We start from the raw sequence: 18875 nt of genomic DNA, 5'->3' as shown, positions 1-18875 counted from the left end.
CTTTAAGAAATGGGTGTTTATTACGGGAGTGATGTCAGAGTGGGTGGAGCTGGGTTGTCTGTCAGCTTTTTACTTTCATTTTAGGCTGTTTGCTGCAGGGTGTGTTTTAGTTTGGTTTTCAGAGCTGGATAGCTGCAGTCACAGCCAGGAGGTGTATGAATCTCTCTCTGTAATCTAAAGACTGTAAATCGATCCTTTGGTGATTTAAAACTAATAACTGACCTTAGTAGTGACTTTAGTCTGTTGTGCTTCTGTTTCAAGGTTTTTTAAGTCTTCTGGATGTTGAAAGGACAGCTTAAGGATTACGTTGTGTTGTATTCTTTGGGGGTTGTATTTGAATTAATGGTTGCTAAGATGTTCACTGTATGTTTTAAAAAGGTTAACTTGAGTTCATAGAATAAACATTGTTTTGCTTTAAAAAATACTTTGCCATTTCTGCTGTCCCACACCTGCAGAGTGGGCCGTGTGCTCCCCATACCACAATCTATTAAAAGTTGTGGGTCAGGTGAACTCCAAGATACACTTTGGGGTTCTCTAAACCCTGGCCCATAACACCACGAAGAGGGAAATCTGTTGACGATCCCTGTATCCTTCTCCCCCACTTATGTCCATTTCCCCCTCAGTCCTCCTGCGGCGAGGTGGCCTCGTCTGCCTCTTCACAATCGACCTGAGGTCTGCCAAGTGTTGATCGGGATCTGGAGTGGTGAACCGAATTAGTGATCTTCGCTTCTGGAGGTGGTGCCGAAGAGTTACTGACATGGATTCCTCCTCGGTACCTCTTCAGTCGGAGCACCTGATCTCTCAGCTTCCATCTCAGAACCTGAGTCCTCATTATCAGGGGAGACAGACCCAGGCTGTAGCTCTGCACTGGCAGCGGCCACCCCTGTGGCTGGTAGTGAGGCTTGTACGGCATGGAATCCCTACTTCTGAGGTTGTCCAGGTGTTTCCACACGACCTTATCTTGGGCCTTCATATTTTGAAGGATACGGGTCCCATTTTCTCCAGTATGACTCCGGGGACCCAACTGGGGCCATCTCCAAAGTTCCTCACACAGACTAGGCTGCCTGTCTTGAATATTATTCCGATCTCACAGAATCATAATTTATTTTTGGATCCTCTTCCTGGGATTCCACCCTCCGCGCTAGGTTGGGAACAGCAGGCTTGTTCTGGTCTGAAGCCACTGTCCCATTAACAGTTCCACCGGGGTGATTCCTGTTGTAGTATGAGGAGTGGTCCTATAATCAAATAAAAATCGTGCCAATTTGGTCTCTATGGATGCCGCCGGTTGTTTTTTCTTGCCAATTTTAAAGGTCGGCACTGCCCGTTCTGCGAGTCCATTTGATGATGGGTGATACGGTGTAGTACTGGTGTATCTGATGCCATTGGGTGGCATGAAACTTTGGAACTCACCACTGGTGAAGGATGTGCCACTGTCAGAAACCAGGATGTCCGATATGCTCTGCTTGCAAAAGCTCTGCTGCCGTTTGTCGGCTGTAGTGTAGGAGGTCGTGGAGCCCATGCAGTATCTCCAACCATTTGGAGTGTGCATCTGCCAGGATCAAAAACATGGAACCCAGAAAAGGCCCGGCAAAGTCTGATGTGCTCTTGCACCCATGGCCTGCCTCGCCACTCCCATGGGTGTAGGGAGCCAGAAGGAGGGAGTTTCTGCTTCCCCTGGCATGAGTTGCACTTCTCACCAAGTACGTCAAGACCAGGCTACCAGGTGTAGCTCCTGGTAAGCATTTTCAATTTAGAGACCCCAAGGTGGCCATTATGGAATTCCAGTAGAATCGGCCACTGCCCTGGGCGGGAACAACTATACGGAGCCCCCAAAGAATGATACTGCCCTCAACACTGAGTTCGTATTTCTTGGTCAGATAACTTTTCATGTCGTCAGAGGGTTGCCCATGGACTCCACAGTTTAGGACCGTGTGCTTCAATTTTGACAGCATTGGTTCCTTTTGTGTCCAGGTTTGATTTGCCTCACAGTCACTGGTAAAGTCTCTAAAAGCTTTAGACCATTGTGACCTCTTCCAATGCTGGCAAGGGAGCCAGGCTTGTGGAGAACGGGAGGTGACACAGGGCATCAGCATTTGGTATTCGCGTTCGAGGGCAGTGCTCTAAGCAATAGTCATAAGCTGCAAGAAATGGGGCCCTATCCTGGCAGAGGCGATATTGACTTATTCTCCTTAAAGCCCCAGTGAGGGCTTGTATTCTGTCACTATCACAAAATGCCTGCAAGAGATGTACTGGTGAAATATTTTTTACATCATATGTGGTGTTCTTTGTGATTCTTATTATCAGGATGGATGGAATAAATTAGTATTGTTAGCCAATAAGTATTGGATAACAATACTTATTAAAGCTTGACCACTTACTCCTATAGTAAGCAATAATCTAGTAATCTACAATCTACATTCTACTCACACTAGTCTCTACATTCTATCTATAACTGTACTCTGCACTCCCTAGACCTCTCTTCTGCACTCTCTCCAGCCCTCTGCCAGAAGCCTGAGAGTCAGTGCATTATATAGTTCTGCATCTAGCTCCATCTAGTGGTCAATTATGATATTACATTAACCCTTTATATTCTAGACATTCTGCATGTCACACATACACAACTGCCAAGCTATCCTTCTCGATTTGAGAGTACATCTACTTGGCACCCGAGAGAGTCCTGGGTGCGTAGGCGATGGGCCTTTCTGTACCGTTTTTCCAGTGGTGTGAGAATACCGCCCCAACCCTATAAGGAGACAGATTGCTGTCAGGATGAGTTCCTGTTTGGGGTTGAAATAAGCCAATAAATTGGATGACAGCAGTTGTCATTTTACTTTTTTGAAGACCTCCACCTGTGGCGCCTCCCAAGACCATTCCTGGTACTTTTGCAGAAGTATGTGTAGTGGAGACAGCAGGGATGCCAAATTCAGGATAAACTTCCCATAATAATTGACTAATCCCAGGAAGGATTTCAATTCTGCGATGTTTCTTGGAGTTGCCGCTTCCTTAATTGCCCTGACCTTGTCCTCCACTGGGTGTAAGCCTTCCTTGTCCACCTGATGGCCGAAATAGGTCACTTAGCTGGCTTGGAATATGCATTTCTCCCTTTTGAGATGTACCCCTGCTTTCGCAAATCACCACAAGATCTCATCTAGGTTTGCCAGGTGCTCCCATTCTGAAGTCCCTGTGACCAGAACGCCCTTGGAGTATGTTCTCCATATCCTGTTGGGATGTGGCACACGCTGGCAAGACAGTGTACTCTTACAGGCCCTCATGTGTGTTAATCATGATATATTTATGGGAGGACTCGCCTAATTTGAGTTGTAGATAGGCATGGAGCATAGCTAATTTTGTGAACATCTGACTGCCTCCTAATTTAGCAGATAGGTTTTCTATTTGCAGCAAGGGGTACCTATTGATGCACCGTCAATTACCACAAGACGAGAATGGTGGAACAATCGAGGCTTTATTGAGCAAAGATGTTGTGCCTCCTGTAGCTGGAACCAGAATGGCTGCAGCGCCGGCGAGCACACACATTTATACACCGCCTACTGGGCGGAGCCAGCAGGCAGGGATTTACCGTTGTACCTGTAATATACGGGCAGTGCCGTAATGCATACAATATACCACTAGTGGTGACTACCACATTCAACCCCTGTTTAAAAAAAAAAAGAAGTCCGGCGGGGGTGACGAAAACATTACAAATGAAGTCTGTCGGGGGCTTTGACCTTCCGCCGCGATCGCCTCAGTCCTGGTGGTGATGTGGGCGCCGACCTGGTCACCTGCGACTCCGAGAGCGTGTTGTCCTCGTCTTCGTCACCCCTGAGTGGACCCAGTGGGAGGACTGATCCCGCTGGGGTGGGGGCTGCGGTGAGGTTCGCTGGAGGGAGGTTGAGTGGCGCAGGGGTGATTGAGGCAACCAGAGGGGGAAGGGGGGACGGTGTCAGGTCGGGGGTCGTGGATGGGGACCCAGTGGGTGCCAGGTCCCGGAGGGAGACTGTGTCCTGTCGCCCGTCGGGGTGTGCCACGTAGGCGTACTGCGGGTTAGCATGGAGGAGGTGGACTTTCTCGACCAAGGGGTCCGATTTATGGCTCCGCACATGCTTCCAGAGGAGGACGAGTCCAGGAACTGTCAGCCATGTTGGGAGCGAGATCCCGGAGGTGGACTTCCTGGAGAAGGCAAACACACGTTCGTGAGGGGTCTCGTTAGTCGCGATGCAGAGGTGCGACCGGATGGAACGGAATGCATCGGGGAGGACCTCCTGCCAGCGGGAGACCGGGAGATATTTAGACCGCAGGGCCAGCAGGACGGCCTTCCAGACCATCCCGTTCTCCCTCTCCACCTGCCCGTTTCCCCAGAGGTTGTAGATGGTCGTCCTGCTCAGGCGATGTCCTTGCTGAACAGGAACTGACGCAGCTCATCGCTCATGAACGAAGATCCCCGATCGCTGTGGATGTAGGTGGGGAAACCGAACAGAGTGAAGATGGTGTGCAGGGCTTTAATTACCGTGGCAGATGTCATGTCGGGGCACGGGATGGCGAAAGGGAACCGGGAGTACTCATCAATTACGTTGAGGAAGTACACGTTGCGGTCGGTGGAGGGGCCCTTTGAAGTCCACGCTGAGACGGTCAAAAGGGCAGGAGGCCTTCACCACAGGTGCGCTCGATCTGGCCGGTAGAAGTGCGGTTTGCACTCTGCGCAGACTTGGCAGTCTCTGGTGACGGTCCTGACCTCCTCAATGGAGTAGGGCAGGTTGCGGGCCTTGACAAAATGGAAGAACCGGGTGACCCCCGGGTGGCAGAGGTCATAGTGGAGAGCCCGGAGTCGGTCCACTTGTGAGCTGGCACATGTATCGCGGGATAGGGCATCAGGGGGCTCGTTGAGCTTCCTCGGGCGATACAAGATCTCATAATTAAAGGTGGAGAGCTCGATCCTCCACCTCAAGATCTTGTCACTTTTGATCTTATTCAATAAATTGATGTACTGTCAATTACCACGAGACGAGAATGGTGGAACAATCAAGGCTTTATTGAACAGGATGTTGTGCCTCCTGTAGCTGGAACCAGAATGGCTGCAGCGCAGGGAAGCACACACTTTTATATGCTGCCTGCTGGGCGGAGCCAGCAGGCAGGGATTTACCGTCGTACCTGTAATATACGGGCAGTGCCGTAATGCATACAATATACCACTAGTGGTGACTACTATGCCTATCCAATTGGAAACCTGATTGACCGCAAGCTTACAATCACTGCAAAGGCAGACCGATCTGTCTGATTTAAGGACTGGGATGATAGGCTCTGCTCACTCTGCGCATTGCACATGTATTGTTATACCTAGACTTTCCAGGTGTCTCAGTCTCTACCTTCCCCAACAGGGAATATGGAACCGGTCTTGCTCTAAAATATTTAGGTGTAGCACCGGGTTCGACATCGATTTCAGCCCTGGCTCCTCTTATTTTCCCAAGGCCCTCATGGAAGACTTCAGGATATTTGCTAATAATTGTGTATAGTCCACCAACGCCCAGTCTGAAAAGCTCTAGCCAATCCAGCCTGATCTGCTGGAGCCAATTTTCTTCCCATAAGACTTGGGTCAGAATTCTCCAGCCGTTCACCAGCGGCGGGATTGTCTGATCCTTGGCAGCGCACTCCCGCCCTTCGGTTTCCCGGTGGTGTGGGGTGACTTCAAAAGGAATTCCCGAGAAATATGCAGCTGGGAGGTTGAAAATTCCACCCTCGAACTCTGTCCCCACACAACGATGAGTGGAAGCAGGACTGACTGCTACCTGTGTGTCACCTGGGTCCTTGTAGTGCCCTTAATCTGCAATGGTTCCCCTGTGTGGGTGGCTAGTCTGGTCCTAATCTCCTCCAAACTCAAGGATTGGACACCAGCTTGAAAGTGACCAAATGCCTGCTCTCCAATGACGCAGACAGCAGCCCCTTGCCCATCTCTACTTCCAATGGGTGACCATTTACTCGCAACTTTATCAGTATTGGGACGAGCTTGGTCGTGACGATATGGTTTAATTGCCTTGCCTCTGCTTCTGGGAGTGGCTATATCTGCATGGTATGGGCCTGTGCTGGCCTTCGATTCTTCTGAATATTGTCTATTCCTTGGCTGTGCCATTTACAGGGCTCACTGTACTCCATCATCAGACACCTGCAGTCTTCTGCAGCGGGTTCCCTAGCATCCTTAGGATTGCCATGAAATTTCCAAAACTGCCATGGGGCACCAGCTGAGCTCTGATTTGGTGATGGCCGATCCATACAGGTGCCTTCAACAGAGGAATGGGCACTTTTACACAAGACCTCTCCCCTTACTGGAATATATTCCTGTTGGGTGCCCTTATAGCTCCTAAGCCCCTTTTACTGTGTTCTCCAGGGATAGGATGATCTCAATGGTTTTCTTAGATCCGGATTGGGCTCTGACAGTTAGCATTTTTGGGTTGTAACATTGTTTATTCCGCACACCAATCTGTCTTGCAACATCTCGGTCAGGGATGGGCCGAATTCACAGAAAATCTGCCAGCTTCTGCAACCTGATTTATATTACAATCCTAGACCAGACCCCAACATTTGCTAGGATACTGGACAGAAATATTACATTTTTTAAATTTGTAAAACTGTGAGGAAAAGAATACTTTGCTCCAAGAGGGATTCCACACACAAATAGGGATATGGTGTATTAAAATAAACTTATAGGGCAGCACAGTGGCGTAGTGATTAGCACTGCTGCCTCACGGGACTGAGGACCCAGGTTTGATCACGGCCCTGGGTCACTGTCTGTGTGGAGTTTGCTCATTCTCTCCGTGTCTGCGTGGGTCTCACCCCCACAACCCAAAAAGATGTTCAGGGTAGGTAAATTGCCCCTTAATTGGAAAAAGATTATTGGGTACTCTAAATTATTATTTTTTAAAAATGTATTATTACCACATATTAAACTATCTTAACATAAAATAAATATCTTACACTTCACAGTTAAACAACTTTTAACAATTAAATGAAAAACCTTAATGCCTTATTTATCTCCAATCAAGCAAATCAATCACATCACCGGTCAAAACCCACTTTTAAATAAAGTTAGCAAACACAGAAATACTTGCTGTGTAGAGATATCTTGGAAAATATGTTTTGAGAGAGATCCTTCAGGAAACAGCCTGCAGGTTCTTGTCTATGTCAAACCATTGTTTAACTTTTTTAAAATTTAGAGTACCCAATTCATTTTTTCCAATTAAGGGGCAATTTAGCGTGGCCAATCCACCTACCCTACGCATCTTTGGGTTCTGGGAGAGAAACCCACGCAAACACGGGGAGAATGTGCAAACTCCACATGGACAGTGACCCAGAGCCAGGATCTAACCTGGGACCTTGGTGCCATGAGGTAGCAGTGCTAACCACTGCATCACCGTGCTGCCCTCCATTGTTTAACTTGACAGCTATTTCCGAAGCAGCTTTTCAGTTCTCAGCCAAATCTAAACTGACTGACTCATTGCTAGAGACCTGGTATAGACCCAGCTCCTCACATTAGTTACATCATCCTTATCCCACAACAAATCCCATGACCTGATTACTTCAGTGTAAGTACAATGGGCGGGATTCTCTAGTCCCCCAGCGTGTGTTTCTGGGCCGTGCACATTCGCTGGCATTTCCCATTGAAAACATCCCACGCTGCCATGAAACCTGCTAGTGGGGGTACGCGGCCAGCCGGAAAAATGATTGGAGAATTTCGGCCAATGTCTTTAACTATCTATTCCCCAGAGGTAATAACAAACTTCCATTAGGTTTGTTATTTTAAACATAAGCATGGTTTGAAATAAGGATGATCTCACTTTTGCAATGCCTTAATTGCACATTATGTAGCCACAGGACCTGTCTGACTTAGAAACCAGGGTTTTTTAACAACATTACTGCAGCAGATATATACACACACTAGCTAAGGCTTTTAACATTACAGCAATAGATACATAAAATACAAAATATATCTGAAATTCCTACATTCATCACAGTTAAAAATTCAGTGCCAGGAGCCCTCCCTGCCGTATTAAAGCGTGATATCTCTGGAGGGTGTTAGAGGGCTTCGGGTCATAATGATTTTGAACTCTGTCTATGAGCTTGTCAAAGATTTTTAAGCCAGGGCATCTGGATAAATCTGGCTTTTTATCACACTGAATATCGAGGCCCGCATGCCTTCTGCTTCACATCTCTCATAATAGTATCACCTGGAAGAAGAAACGCATGCGCTCTTTGTATTGGGCCCTGTCTTCTCCGTTAACGTCATAGATTTTGAGTTTACAAGAGAGGCATTTTGTTTCCTCCCGAAGAACCTGCTCTCTTTCAACTCTGAAGACTGCTCGGAAAAACCTGTTTTTACTCCACTCTGCCAATGTAATAACTTTGCTAAGGCCAGTCTGCTAACAATAACTCCCTTTATTAACTGTCCTGGCTTGAGACAATTCACACCTCTTTAACCTGGGGTTACCCCTGTCTCTGGACCTGTAAAGACTTAATAACCTGCAAATGCTCGCATTCAAAGGATTGTCTGGCATCTTTGAATTTTTCTATATATATGTTTCTGGAACATACCTTCATTCACCTGAGGAAGGAGCAGTGCTCCGAAAGCTAGTGTTTGAAACAAACCTGTTGGACTTTAACCTGGTGTTGTAAGACTGTGCTCACCCCAGTCCAACGCCGGCATCTCCACATCATCCCTTTATTAAAGTAACAAAAAGGGCCAGTGCCGCAGCTCACAACACTTGCATCCCATCCCAGAGACCTGTCATTGTCCCATCCAAACCCCAACTCTTCAATGGAAAGACAGGATATTCCTGTTTATCCAGGGTGATTCAATCAAGATCCATTATCTCCTGAAACACCCTCGTCTGACCAGCCATCAGCTCATTATGGAGTCTGATGGCTTCTCTTGTCTGTTCTTCATCCTGCTGCAAAGTTGATCACCTGTGTCTGGAAGTTTGTTACATATTCATAGTATGGTCTTCTTCCTTTGTATAAACACGAGTGGGTAATCACAAAGTCCATATAGCAATAATGAGTTACTTGAATGCTCTTGTAGACACCCAGTATCGATTCCAGCCAGGGGTCTCATGAGACAGTTTCTGTTCCTGGCCCATGTGTATGTTGTCAGCCTGTTTTCAGTACCAGATTCACCCCTGTGATCCCATAAGTGTAAACGCATGAGATCATTAGTTTGGGAAATCCCAGTGGTTCAAGAAGGCAGCTCACCACCACCCTCTCAAAGAACAAAGGACGTGCATTAAATTTTATCCTTGCCAGTGACGCCTGTATTTCATGAACAAATTTATTATAAAATATCTTTGCTCACAATTAAAGTGGCATTTACCTAACTAATGCCCCAGTGTTCCATCAACACATTCCTGTACTGCGTCTGACTGAGTCTTTTAAAAGTATTCTTTTCTCAATAGGTAAGACACCCCTATCCTCCATGTGTCCTGCCATTATACTTGATAAAAACAAGTCAGTGAAGATGGTGGTAGGAGCCTCAGGAGGAATAAGGATCGCCTCAACAACTGCTTGGGTGCGTATTGATGGAAATACCGGCATCAACACAGAATAATAGGGAACTGGAGGGGAAAGAAATACTGGGAGATTATTTTGTTGAGAAGCCAAACATCTTGCCTGATTCATTCACTGTTCCTCTTGTATTTCTAGGTGATAATGAATGCGTTGTGGTTTAATTACAATGTTAAGAGAGCTGTGACTGAACCCAGAGTTCACCATCAACTATTCCCCAATGTGACCGAAGTTGAGCAAGCTGTGGAGAAGGTTGGTGTTTGTGATGTGTGCACGCATATCTGTATGGGCTGGATATTGGTTAATGTTTCCATGGGCTCCATCTGTTGTACTTCTCCCTTCCCCCTCCCCCACTCCACCCCTCTACCTCCCGGTTTCACTGTAATGGAGCCTGGTTTTAGAACTGCAAGGGACAGTCAATCTGGTTGGTAATTTCAAGGATCGCAAACACTATTTATTACCATAGAATCACACAAGCTTACTGGTAAGCAAGTGGTCCTCAGCCATGACCGCTATGACCGGGCCACGCTCTGGAGAGCCGGTACAAAGTCCAGGTGGCCCTGGCGCATGGCTGCCTGTGACAAGGCAACTCTATCCTGGGCCTTGGCAACCGCCCCTGGCCTTGGACATCCTGACCCATGGCCGAAACCTCTCCCCCCCCCCCCCCCACCCCCACCCCCCCTGCCCCAAGGCTTCCACAGCAGATGCCATCCGTGCAGTGCTGGCCTGGGTGGCATGCATGGTCGGCACCACCTCCTGAAGGTGGTTTCTCGACTCCAACTGCACCAGCAGGCACTGGATGGTTGCCAGCACCCCCTCATGCAGTCCCTGGCTCTGCGACTGCACCTCTATAGATGGGACTGTCTGTTCTAGAAGCCTGAAGCCCATCTGGACGGCAGCTAGTCCCTGGGGTTGGGCCGCACTCCAACCATCTGCCCCCTAGGGGTTTTCTATCTCCACCTGTTGTACCACTGGACACATGTGGTGCGCCCCAGATAGTGCCCAGGAGTCTCTTTACTGAAGTGCCCAACCGAGGTTAGTGTCTCTGGGATAGTGAAGGGTGTTGGAGACAGCTGTGACGGGAAGTCAGTGTCACCCCTGGACTGGTGCTCCGGGGTGTTTCAGGCTGCAGGTCGAGGGCTCCCATCGGTGTCCGTGTCCTCCTCCTCCTACTCGCTGCTCTCCTCCTGAGGTTGTGGTTGGGCCGATGGCGGAGGATATCAGATGGGCCTCATTGGCAGGTGATTCTGCAAGTCACAAGACAAGATGCATGATTGGACCGTAAGTTGGGGTGCCGGGTGGTGGTGGGGTGGGCAGTGTGGGGGTGGGAGCTGGGGGGGCAGTGGGGGGGGGGGGTGATAACACACATGCTCTCTCCCCTGGCCTTCCGACCAGGTCCAGTACCCGCCGCTCAGCTGTGGCGACGGGCCGCAGGTCCGGCAGCCCCCATCCAGTTTTCTCCCTCTTCCGGCGGTTGTGGGTTAACTTCTCCTGGTGGGTGGAGACGGGTAATAGACAGCGTTAGACAGTCGGACGCATGCAGCACAGGTGGTCGTAGCTGGTGGCCAGGGCACATGGCTGATATGGGTGCTGACAGGTGGTGCAGGATGGGGGTTCGGTCGCCCTCCTGGGAGGGGTGGAGTTACGGGTGTGTGGGTCGGGGGTTAGTGCCAGTGGCATAGTGCTGCCTACTCACCTTGCTGCCTCGAGAAGGTTAGAACATAGAACATAGAACAATACAGCACATTTCCTCCAGTTTGTTGCCAACACATTTAGATTCCTACCTACATCCTCCAGCTCCACATACAAATTACTACTGTCGTCCTTAATGGGCCCTACTCTTTCCTTAGTTATCCTTTTACCTTTAATGTACTTGTAAAACAATTTAGGATTTTCCTTTATTTTACCTGTCATTGTCCTTTCGTTTCATCTTTTTGGTCTCCTAATTTCCTTTTTAAGTTCCCCCTTGCACATTGTACACACCTCGAGGGCTTCTGCTATTTGAGCCCTTGATACCTGCCATAAGCCTTCCTTTTTCTCCTGATCCAATGCTGTGTATCCCTCGCTTGATGTGTTATGTACTCTGGGATAACACAGGCTGCAACTGGATGTAGCTTTGACCAAAAGATACTCCAGACCTTGAAGTTAGTTCAATCTGATTTATTGAACCAGTTAGCACGGTTCTCCATGAGTTCGACTCTCTGCTAACCTAAGTGTGGTTACTCTGTCTGACTAAACCAGACTAGCTCTTAGCCACGTGCTGGAGGTGTGATACTGTAAATACGCCCTGACTCACTCTGTAGATGTTCATCAGTGGAAAGAGGATGAGCGTGAGTGCCTCGTGCCTTTTATACTGAGATACCACCCTGGGTGTCCTGCCTGCTCATTGGTCATGTCCTGTTGTCTGTGTTCATTAGCTGCCTGTCTGTATATCATTATCTGCATGTTTGCATAGTATTAGCGAGAGGCAGCATGGTTTTGTTAAGGGGAGGTCGTGTCTCACTAACTTGATAAGAGTTTTTCGAAGAGGTCACAAAGATGATTGATGCAGGTAGGACAGTGGATGTTGTCTATATGGACTTCAGTAAAGCCTTTGACAAGGTCCCTCATGGCAGACTGGTACAAAAGGTGAAGTCACATGGGATCAGGGGTGAGCTGGTAAGATGGATACAGAACTGGCTAGGTCATAGAAGGCAGAGAGTAGCAATGGAAGGGTGCTTTTATGATTCGAGGGCTGTGACTAGTGGTGTTCCGCAGGGATCAGTGCTGGGACCTTTGCTGTATGATTTGGAGAAAAATGTAACAGGTCTGATTAGTAAGTTTGCAGACGACACAAAGGTTGGTGGAATTGCGGATAGCGATGAGGACTGTCAGAGGATGGAGCAGGATTTAGATCGTTTGCAGACTTGGGCAGAGAGATGGCAGATGGAGTTTAATCCGGACAAATGTGAGGTAATGCATTTTGGAAGGTCTAATGCAGGTAGGGAATATACAGTGAATGGTAGAACCCTCAAGAGTATTGACAGTCAGAGAGATCTAGGTGTACAGGTCCACAGGTCACTGAAAGGGGCAACACAGGTGGAGAAGGCAGTCAATAAGGCATACGGGATGCTTGCCTTCATTGGCCGGGGCATTGAGTATAAGAATTGGCAAGTCCTGTTGCAGCTGTATAGAACCTTAGTTAGGCCACACTTGGAGTATAGTGTTCAATTCTGGTCGCCACACTACCAGAAGGATGTGGAGGCTTTAGAGAGGGTGCAGAAGAGATTTACCAGGATGTTGCCTGGTATGGAGGGCATTAGCTATGAGGAGCGGTTGAATAACCTTGGTTTGTTCACACTAGAACAACGGAGGTTGAGGAGCGACCTGATAGAGGTCTACAAAATTATGAGGGGCATAGACAGAGTGGATAGTCAGAGGCTTTTTCCCAGGGTAGAGGGGTCAATTACTACGGGGCATAGGTTTAAGGTGCGAGGAGCAAGGTTTAGAGGAGATGTACGAGGCAAGTTTTTTTACACAGTGTAGTGGGTGTCTGGAACTCGCTGCCGGAGGAGGTTGTGGAAGCAGGAACGATAGTGACATTTAAGGGGCATCTTGACAAATACATGAATAGGATGGGAATAGAGGGATACAGACCCAGGAAGTGTAGAAGATTTTAGTTTAGACGGGCAGCATAGTTGGCACAAGTTTGGAGGGCCGAAGGGCTTGACTCTATGCTGTACTTTTCTTTGTTCTTTGTATATCATGACATCTCCATCATGACATCTCCCCTTTTTTTGTATGTTCTGTTCGCATGTGGGAATGTATTTACATGTGGTGGCATATACTAACATATGTACAAGTGGTGGCATATGTGAACGTATTTACATGTGAAGACAGTTGTCTAATGCGAGAAACCAGAACATAGCAAACAAAACAAATGTTCAGTCTCTGGGGCTTGCGTCTGATCCTTGTCGACTGCCGGAGAGGTGGTGGTGGGGACGACGGCGCCTTGACAGGCGGGATGGAAGCCTGATTGGGGGCCTCGTAGTTCGAGGTATCGGGAGGTGTCAAACCAATGGACGGAAACGGAGAAGAAAGCAGTTTCGGGCAGGCAACCTTGCGCAGTGCCCGTCTGTTTCGTCGCACAACAGAACCATCAGCCATACGTACAACATACGAGCGGGGCGCAGCCTGTCGAACAATGAAGGTGTGATACTGTACATACACCCTGACTCACTCTGTAGATGTTCATCAGTGGAAAGAGGCGGAGTGTGAGTGCCTCGTGCCTTTTATAGTGAGATACCACCCCTGAGTGTCCTGCCTGCTCATTGGTCATGTCCTGTTCTCTGTGTTCATTAGCTGCCTGTCTGTATATTATTATCTGCATGTTTGCATATCATGACATCGCTATCCAGGGTTTACTGGATTTGTTGGTCCCACCCTTTTTCTTGATTGGAACATGTTGACCCTGTACTCTGCCTATTTCCTTCTTGAACTGACCGTGCACTAGCCCAGGGTGTCATGGCACTTTTAATCACTAAATCCCAGCTTTGGCTATTAATTTGTAACAGTTACTAATCTTTTTGCATTGTTTTGCAGGCTGTACTGGAGGGCTTGCAAGAGAGGCACCATGTATTGGAGACGATAACTAGGCTTCCAAGAGGGGGTGTGGTCCAGGCCATCATCCGAGATGAAGGAAAGTGGTTTGCTGAATCAGACTATCGAAAAGGTGGCAAACCTGCAGGTTACTGAAGGGTCTATGCAAATTGTTAACCATAATTACGTTGAAGCCCTTGCTTACAACAACATTGTATCAAGGTTAATGAATAAGTAACCCAGTGAGACACACTCTAAATATAGCCACTGAACTAATCCTTTTATCAACTTGTTCTAATACACTCTCTTTTTCACATGTTCACTATATTTTTACTCTGCAAAAGTTAATCTTGCTGAAGCTGACCCAGGTGCATGTTGCAAAGGCTGCAGCAGACCACCAACAATATTCTCATGCAGAGTCATAATTTAACTTTTAGAAAGCAATGATTTTAAAAGCAGCAGTAGGTTGGGGGAGTAAATAAGGAAAAAGATTTAAATAGTTTACTTTCAATTCTCAGGCGCAGGGACAAATCTAACCGAGGCCAAGTCGATGGAATATAAGTCTCTCCTTGCTGGCTGTAAGAATTTGACATGTTTTTTAAAAATACTTCTCAATCCATCTAAGCTAAACAGAGGGTGAATGCTTTAAACATTTTAAATATAAATTTAGAGTACCCAATTCATTTTTCCAATTAAGGGGTAATTCAGCATGGCCAATCCACCTACCCTGCACATCTTTGGGTTGTGGGGGCGAAACCCACGCAAACACGGGGAGAATGTGCAAACTCCACATGGACAGTGACCCAGAGCCGGGATCGAACCTGGGACCTCTGCCCCGTGAGGCAGCAGGGCTAACCACTGCACCACTGTGCTGCCCCAGAATGCTTAAAACTTAAGGCTGTGCCTAATTATCAGTGATCAATTATTAATCTTATCAAGCTCAGAAATGTCAATCAAATTACTCTAAAATGTTTTACTTTATCTGATAATCGGTTGAGAAATTTCCAGATCATAAATTGTAAGCCGCACTGTCCGGGTCCAGCAGTAACAAGATTGAAGCCCAATTTCAAAGTGAGAATTTGTACACCGAGAGGTGCTTTACCTGGCTGGCATCAGTCGGTAGAGACACTGGGGTAAACCTCTGCGCTCATCTCCCAATGGTTTACTGCACCTTAGATGGAAGATGTTGTAATATGCCTTTAAGGAATAGCAACATGTCATCATTTTAAGGGAAGTTTGTCAAATGAGTGAGCCTCAGCTTCACATTGAGCTGTAGCAAAATACAGTTCGGCTGTTGATGTCCTCGAGCTTTATATCCATGTATATCCATTCAAATGTGCCTTTTCTTAATAAATGAACGATTGGTGCTTTTACATAATAATATAATAATCTTTATTGTCACAAGTAGGCTTACATTAACACTGCAATGAAGTTACTGTGAAAAACCCCTAGTCACCACACTCTGGCGCCTGTTCGGGTACACGGAGGGAGAATTCAGAATGTCCAATTCACCTAACAGGCATGTCCTTCGGCACTTGTGGGAGAAAACCACCAGAAACAGGGAGAACGTGCAGACTCCGCACAGACAGTGACCCAAGCCAGGAATTGAACCTGGGACCCTGGAGCTGTGAAGCAACTGTGCTAACCACTGTGCTAACATGCCACCCAATATTGTTATAAAAAGACATCAGAAGAAACACAAGACAATTAGCACAAATGCAGTTTACATACTTTTCAGCATGTTTCAGTCACCTTTACGGTCATTGGTGATATGAAGAGATGCGAGTCTTATGGAAAATTACACTGCCATATGACACATAACATGAACTTGAATTGCATGTTTAATAAACCAATGGGCTGTTCAGTGGGTGCTTCTGTGTCTGGTTGTGCCTATCCGCTGTATTAGTGGCCGGCCTCCTCACTGATTCATTGGCCACGTCTTTATATTCAAGGAGTTGCGCACTGCCTCTGCTTGGAGGTGCAAAGACCTGTGGGAGATGTGACTGATGCAGAGTGAAGATTTTATGGCAAATGAAAGTGTTTAGATTCTCTATTGTTGGAGGTGGTTGTCGTGATATACACCAGTATATCATGGTGCAGATACACACACACTGATGGACACACAGCAAGACCAATCAACACACACAACACCGCAGCCAATCACCAGTTAGAGCACACTCACTATAAAGACAGGGGGCATCAGAGTTCCCGCTCATTCGGGGTGCAGCCTCTCAGAAGGACAGAGCTCACAGCTTACAGCACAGATCTTCACCATGTGCTGAGTGCATAGACTGGTTAGGACAGGCATAGGTCTTCAGTTTAATCTAACATCGTGTTAACCCACAGTGAAAGTATGTTCAACAGTTTCTAACTTAATAAAATAGTGTTGCACTATTTTAAGTGTTGGTGGCCTGTATGTGTTCCATGGATCCAGAGCACCCAACACATCATGATACCAGGAGTTGAGGGATATTAGAACTTCTTAGACCTACCTGCAAGTGATCTGCCTTCCACCAGCATACAGTCATCCTGCAAAATGGACAGCGTCCGCCCGCCGCCGCCGCTCCGCATTACCGGTAACCTGGGGCCAACTGGAAGATATTCAAACAACACTTCCAGCTCTACCTGGAAGCCACAGACCGGGACGATTCCTCGGACACCAGGAAGATCGCTCTCTTCCTATCCACGGCCGGGGAACATGCCATCCACATTTTCAATTCTCACACCTTTGCTGATGATGAAGATAAATCAAAATTCAAGACGGTCCTCCTCAAGTTTGACACTCACTGCAACATAGAGGTGAATGAAAGTTTTGAGCGCTATGTATTCCAACAGCGTTTACAGGATAAGGATGAACCTTTCCAGTCCTTTCTCACCCACCTCCGCATCCCTGCGCAGTCCTGCAATTACAGGCCCACCTCCGACTCCATGATACGCGACCAGATCGTTTTCGGTGTTCAGTCGGACCCCCTACAGCAGCAGCTCCTCAAGGTAAAGCAGCTCACCCTAGTGACCGCCATCAAAACCTGCGTGCTACACGAACACGCCACTAGTCGGTATTCCCACATCCAAGCGTCTGAAACGGCGCGGCAAGGTCCCCACGAGGCAGAACGGGTCCAAGCAATCGAGCAACTCCAGAGCCTCTGCCTGGATGAGGGCGGCCATTTCGCGCGCTTTTCACGGACTCCCGCGCTTGTGCGCACCGAACGAGGGGACGGCGACGTCGACGAACGTACTGCGCAGGCGCGCACCACGTATGGCCGCACCATGCATGCGCGGTGGCGCAGCGAACGTACTGATGCTACAACGTGCGGCAACTGTGGCTCCGCCCACTTAAAGCGGCAATGCCCTGCCAAATCCCGACAATGCCTGAGATGTGGCAAACTTGGACACTATGCTGCTTTATGCAGATCAGCTCGGCCTGCCAATTCGTATCGCTCCGGCCAGACTCGCAGGAATGTCCGGGCCATTCACCCACGGTCACCGAGCCCGATTCGGACCTGCTACCCGATATTGACACCGAGGACCCGAAGACACCTTTTCGAATCGGTATCGTTACAAAAAACAGGGTGTCCCCGAAGCTAAGAATCCAGCCTCTATCGGTATACAGCACCGATCCAGACGATGAGTGGTGTGCCACCCTTACGGTCAACCAGAATTCGTCGCCCACCTCAGAGACTTAATTTATGAACTTTGCGGACTTATAGACTCTCTGAATTGTTTTGCTGCTTTGTTTGATCGTTTCCCTGGTTTGTATATAGGGTTGATCTCGTTATTCTTGTTGCATACTGCTTCTCTGCACCAGGCACCTTCCCATGTAACTAGCTTAGTTCTCATGTACGGCGTCCTGTAAATATGTCTTCGCACCCCACACGTAGTTAGGAACATTCTCACTATACATTATTTATTGCCACACACATACATTCTTTTATAAAAGGGGGGATGTCATGATATACACCAGCATATCATGGTGCAGATACACACACACTGATGGACACACAGCAAGACCAATCAACACACACAACACCGCAGCCACTCACCAGTTAGAGCACACTCGCTATAAAGATTGGGGGCATCAGAGTTCCCGCTCATTCGGGATGCAGCCTCCTACAAGGACAGAGCTTACAGCACAGGTCCTCACCATGTGCTGAGTGCAGAGACTGGTTAGAACATAGAACATAGTTTAATCTAACATTGTGTTAACCCACAGTGAAAGTATGTTCAACAGTTTCTAACTTAATAAAATACTGTTGCACTATTTTAAGTGTTGGTGGCCTGTATGTGTTCCACGGATCCAGAGCACCCAACACATCAGTGGTCATGATCTGACACTTGCGTGTAGCAGAAATGTTACTTGCCACTCATCAGTCCAATCTTGAATGTTGTCCGGGTCTTGCAGACATGGACTGCTTCATTATGTGATGAATTATAAATGGAAATGTATACTGTGCAATCATTAGCAAATATCCCGGGCGGGATTCTCCCATGCCGGGCCGTATGGGAGAATGTTCGCGCCATTTTTTCCCGCGGCGCCGGTCCGACGCTGGCAGGAGATTCACCGAGGAGCGGAGAATTGGCGCCATTTGCGCCGGCTCCGCTCGCGGGCCGCTGTCCGTGGCCGGGCCGCCGATTCTCCGGCCTTGATGGGCCGAGTGGCCGCGCGGAAACGTCAGAGTCCCGCCGGCACCGTTCACACCTGCTCGCAGCCAGCGTGAACTCTGCGCGTCGGCTCGAGGGGTGGCCTGTGGGGCGGG

General features: G+C 48.0%; 1 protein-coding gene across 2 annotated transcripts in view; it reads left to right on the top strand.

Annotated features, from left to right (window-relative positions):
• Window positions 1–18875, top strand: part of LOC140410772 (glutathione hydrolase 1 proenzyme-like) — a 494093-nt gene that overhangs the window by 205228 nt on the left and 269990 nt on the right. Inside the window, exons 12-14 of one of the 2 annotated variants that reach the window (XM_072499369.1) lie at window positions 9435–9547; window positions 9682–9795; window positions 14125–18312. The exons of the other annotated variant lie outside the window; for it this stretch is intronic. Of the exons in view, the coding sequence (XP_072355470.1) occupies window positions 9435–9547; window positions 9682–9795; window positions 14125–14277 (380 nt within the window). The 3' untranslated portion in view covers window positions 14278–18312. Of the gene's footprint in view, window positions 1–9434; window positions 9548–9681; window positions 9796–14124; window positions 18313–18875 lie in introns of those variants that run through there. 2 annotated transcript variants of the gene reach the window in all.

Source organism: Scyliorhinus torazame, chromosome 1, assembly GCF_047496885.1.
Source record: "Scyliorhinus torazame isolate Kashiwa2021f chromosome 1, sScyTor2.1, whole genome shotgun sequence".
NCBI classification, from domain to species: domain Eukaryota; kingdom Metazoa; phylum Chordata; class Chondrichthyes; order Carcharhiniformes; family Scyliorhinidae; genus Scyliorhinus; species Scyliorhinus torazame.
This window is presented reverse-complemented; position numbering and strand designations above follow the sequence as displayed.